The sequence below is a fragment of the Pholis gunnellus genome (genome assembly GCF_910591455.1).
Source record: "Pholis gunnellus genome assembly, chromosome: 3".
Taxonomy (NCBI): Eukaryota; Metazoa; Chordata; class Actinopteri; order Perciformes; family Pholidae; genus Pholis; species Pholis gunnellus.
Window position 1 is genome coordinate 22,785,033 of NC_136529.1, and position 5,033 is coordinate 22,790,065.

At 48.6% G+C, this 5,033-nt stretch overlaps 1 protein-coding gene across 1 annotated transcript; it reads left to right on the top strand.

The window, feature by feature from the left end:
* Positions 1 to 5,033, top strand: ccdc120b (coiled-coil domain containing 120b; the record flags this gene model as incomplete). Its single annotated transcript, XM_079157039.1, has 9 exons — positions 1 to 49; positions 887 to 1,017; positions 1,642 to 1,743; positions 1,841 to 1,961; positions 2,146 to 2,205; positions 2,522 to 2,675; positions 2,793 to 2,894; positions 3,235 to 4,272; positions 4,937 to 5,033. 9 exons carry the CDS (start codon positions 1 to 3, stop codon positions 5,031 to 5,033), a joined length of 1,854 nt encoding a protein of 617 aa, XP_079013165.1.

Here is a 5,033-nt window from a genome sequence, read left to right on the forward strand (position 1 = left end):
ATGGAGGTCAAAGGACATCTGATCACATCCATGGGTTTGGGGGCTCCTGGTGAGTACTAATGACTTCTCACGGTGCACAGACGGACACGTTCGTGTCTGGACACGCCTGGAATGGCTCGGTGTTGTTTTTTTCCCTTTCTCACAGAGAAGGAAAAACAAAAGTGTTTTCCTCAAGGTAAAATCCAGCTGAAAAAACAGCTGCATGTGTGTTAAGGCCTTTTGTTCACGTGCCGCCACCGCAGCTGTCAGATAATCTTATCAGAGCACTGAGGGACGGTGAGAAACTAGACCCTTAAAAAAGCAATTTTTGTGAAATCGTAGAAACCAAAACACTGCATTTCTAATTATAATGAACATTTGAAACAGTGAAATGTCTTAGTTTGAATCATCTGCATTCAGGGGATTTGGCCCAAAATGCCTGCTGTCTGTCATTTTTCTACATTATTAATAATATTGACAGCAAATCCTATGAAAAGATGTGTTAGTCCGTCTCTAAACGTTCTGACCTCCCCTACCTCGTCTGTGGCTCCCATCCACGAGCCATCTGGTTCCCACTGAAGAGAACAGAGCATGATCAGCAGGACCGACTCAAAATAAACCACACTTTCCTTGTACAAGGCAACAAGGAACAGAACATGTGACCCAGTGCAACGGCAAGGCTCATTGTTGAGTTTTTAATAGTTTTGGGATAACAATGGAGCTCCATGACAGAGAGGAAAGCGGTCTATCAGGCTTTGGATACACTGACAATACTGTATTCATCGTTGGTTTGGGTCTTTTCGTGGGAATTGTTGACCATAATAATATAGAGTATTGCCGGCCTTACACTTCAATTCATTCCATTATTCCTCCTAAAAATGCGTTGCATGTGTGCTGTGCTGTGTAGATGTTCAAGGCTGCCAGGACAGCAAGCTGCAGGCTGAGAGGGTTGCAGCTCTGCAAGAGAGGAAGCAGGCCCTGGAGGCTCTCCTCAACTCCAGAGTGGGAGAGCTCAAACAAGTCTGTTTGCAGGAAGCAGTGAGTAGCTCTCACTTCACTTTTGAAACATACACGCATGCCATCCACAAGTGTTCAGATGACTGCAGTTTGTTACTGTGTTTAGTTACCGTGTTTTTACTAAAGAGACTGCAGCATATTACAGATTATATCATAGGTTCTGAAAATTGAAGCTATCGATTTAGACGCAAATGGCAACCAGTGATTTTTTTTTTCTCCTATAAAAATGGGTTGTATATTAATATTTGAACTTGTCAGCACTACTTAATGTAGCAACAGCTGCCTCAGCTTTTCATTAACAGCTGTTTAAAACATCCCTACGTGTTCACAGCTGGATGTATAGCGGCTCACTCTGTCTCTGTGTGCTCCATTCTTGAATTCACAAGTTGTCTACTTTTTTTTTGAAGTGTTGCTAATTTAAACGTCTAAAGCACGACTCATCTGCAGGGTTATTCCGTTTCATAAATTATGATAGAAACATTATTTCTGGCGTCTATTTCAGTGCAGTCAACTGTTGAAGGGGTGGGTTTTATTGAGACTTAAAGTAATCTGTTAAGTGGTGTCATTTTATGGAACACTTTAAGCCTCGCAGGCTCGTGAGAAGATGGATTTTAGTTACTGGGCGCTAATGAATGTCCTCTGCAGGAGCTGACTGGGAAGTTGCCACATGCCTTCCCCCTGGAGACGGGAGAGAAACCCCCACCGGTGCAGCGCAGAGCTGGCCTGCCGCCCAACGCCAAGGCAGAGGTAAGTCAACACCTTGAATATCAATTGTGTTTACGCAGCAGCTGCACCGCTGTGTGTACTTGTGGGCTAACACGGCTGTCTGTTCCCCCGGCTGAAGGATGAGGCGGCCCAAAGAAAGCAGATGAAAGCCATCTTCACTGGTGCTCTGTACCGACACTCGGAATCAGACCGAAATATCCCAAATAGCAAGAGGACAGTTCACCGGGGGTGTCACACAGGTACAATCTCAAACATACACCCACTTATAAAAAGAATTACATATCGGGTATAAGTGAATTAAAACCAGCCCGCATTGTCTTTCACATTTTACACTCTGAAAGACAAATATAGCTTTGCATTTATGTTAAGCAAACGGATTTCATTCTGCATCATCTGTGACCTGAATGGTTTGTTGTCTTCCAGAGGACACTGTCATGTCAGAGAGTACAAGCTCCATGTCAGATTCAACATCCCATGACAACGGTGAGTCAACTGAATACAGACTGTCTGTCAACAACTCTCTCTGTCGGATACTGTATATCCTTATAGTCATAATGAGCTTACCAGAATTTGCAGCCTTTTTCCCATTCAAAACACATCACTCACGCTTAGTGGGTGGGAGACTCATTTGCACTTCTGGTGTAAAGACACCAAATATGAATACGCTGTCACATTTCAGTTGTTAAAACCCGAAATAGCACACTTGTTGTGCTTGTAATGACAGTGGATCATTTCTTTGTCGTCAGTGTGTCGGCGTCATTAAAAGATCATTTTTTTGTTTTTTTTCTCCTCCCAAAAGAGTCGTCTCCCAGTGTGGTGGCTGACCAGCGCTCTCTGTCTCAGCCCCGGCTCACAGTGGGCAGCCCCGACCACAGGATCAGCAGGAAGCTGTCGCCAGTCGAGATCTACTACGAGATGAGGACACGCCGCAACTCCGTCACAAGCTCTGTCAGGTACTTGAAGCGGGCCCCACGCTGCAAGCTGTGCGGTCTGCTCGATGCCTCTTGAGAGTATTCATATAATCACGATTGTTTTCATTCATCCACGTCCTCTTGTGTTGCTGCTCACAGCCCGGCTCACTCTTTACCGAGAAGTGCATCCAACATCGAAGGCAGAAGTGTTCCAGCTACTCCTCTGTTGGCCCGAACCGCGCCAATCAGCGTTCACGTCAGGTAATCTGCGACGCGGCGCCGCTTCTGTCTGATGCAGCGCAGCTTCAGCTCCCTCCTGCTGGGATAACTGTACGGTTGGAGATGGCTTAATGACTTAGTTAAATGCAGACACAGAGTCAGGGTTGTAACAACGATTAGTGTCATATTCAGCTACCAGCAAGGTGCTTGAGCTCATCGTCTGGTCTTTTAAGCAGACAAATTGTGTCCCCCTGTTAAGTGATTTTCTGTAAAATGTGGTTACATGGTTTTGACTAAAAATGCTTTCATTCACTTTTCTTTATCCATAGTTGCTCCAAAGTCTTCTCCTAACGTAAGCTGTTGTTGCGCTCATATGTTTTAGGACGGATGCGTCGGGTGGTAATGGGTTGAAGCAGTGGTCTGGCAGCCTGGATGTGCCCTATATGATTCCGCTGGCCCAGGAGGGCTCTTCCTCTGACCGCCGAGGCTGCCCTTACAGCTCCCGGGCCAGGCGCAGTAACAGCTCGGAGGCCCTGCTGGATAGATCCAGCCTCCCTGACGATCCTGCTCCCAGAAACGGGATGCCCCCCAGAGGAGGGCCCTACAAGAGCTCAGAGACACTGACTGATGGCAAGCTGCGCCACATTCACCTGGGCAGCCCCGAGAGACATGCCGACGGCTCTGTGGACCAGGCCAAAATGCGTCTGTCCATGGGCGACAGAGCGGCCGGCGGAGGCTACAATGAGCTGTTGATGGACTATATCTGGGGCAAACAGCAGAGGGTGCAAGTGCAGCAGCCCCTGTACCAGTCCACAGGCAGGATCTGGCAGGACATGTCCTCTCCTCGCTCCTCCACCGCGGCGGTGCCTCCTCATGCCAACGGCTTCTCCCATTCCCAGGTGAACCTCCCCAGCGCCGCGCCTCCTTACAGCCCCATGGTCCTCCGAGGGTCCCAAGCAGAGCTGCGCAGGGTCAAAGTCACCAGAACCAAATCTTGTGGACCCTTTATTCCTTTGCAGCAACATCCCCAGGATGCCATCCTGCTCTCAGCGTACGAGTCTCCCCTTCCTGCCTCTGGCACCACCACATCCTCAATCCCCAACCTGCACCCCTACCAGACCGAGCTGTCTGGCCCCTCCTTCGGCCGCAGACCCCCGCAGTACTCTCTCCCGACCCCAGAAGACTCGACGCGAAGCTTGCATAAAGCCCTGGCTCTGGAGGGACTGAGGGACTGGTACCTGAGGAACGCCCTTGGCTATCCTCCCGCTGCCTCGAAGGGCCACGAGGCGGGGATCTCGCGCCTCTCGCACCCCCACCCGCTGGTGCACCAGGCCCAGTCTGTTCAAGGGGAACCAGCCAACCTCCAAAGGTCTCAGATACCCCAGTCAGCCAGCTTCCACGGTCACCCGCTGCATGGAAGGTCAGTATTTGACAATTCCATTGCACCCACAGCAGAAGAACGTCGTACTATCACTTTAAGAAATGTTATTTTCTATGTTTTGTGTGAATACATTTAATTAGACTACAAATACCAACATGCTTGTCTGCAAATACAGTCACTCACTATTTATTCGCTGAAGCAGCTTTCTCAGTGGCAGCACTTCTCTCAGCAGAGGATGGTGCTATTATTCTCACTCTATTCCCAGCCAATCCATCTATCATCCCCCGACCTTTACAACCGGGCTTGTTTTATTTTTTTGTTTGTGTTTGTATTTTTGCACGGTCAGCATTATGTGCTGCCGTCTGCCTCATGCCTACGTCCAGGCACTCGAATGTCTCCTCATCACTCAAAGGCGTCCTTGAAGTGCCTTAAGTGGCCCGTGAGACACAGCAGACACATATACACATGAAACGTTGATGACTCAACAGATGGAATGTGAACTTGCATTAACGGGCATCTTTAATTATGACAAGGACCCCCCCCCCCCCCACCCCCTCCCTCTTCCTTAATTTCACTCTCCAAGCTTCTAATGATGATTCATAGCTTTTATATCATGTAAATGTATTCTCACTGTGGTTTTGCCCTCCACTTCCTGCTTCTTGTTTATGGAGCGCTGTATTGACTTGTCCTGCCTCCCCAACAGGTCGATGGAGTTCTCTCTCTATCAGGAGACTCCTCATCCACAGATGCAAGAGGTGACCCCAAAGGAACCCAGTGCAGACCCAGGCACCCTAGTCTGA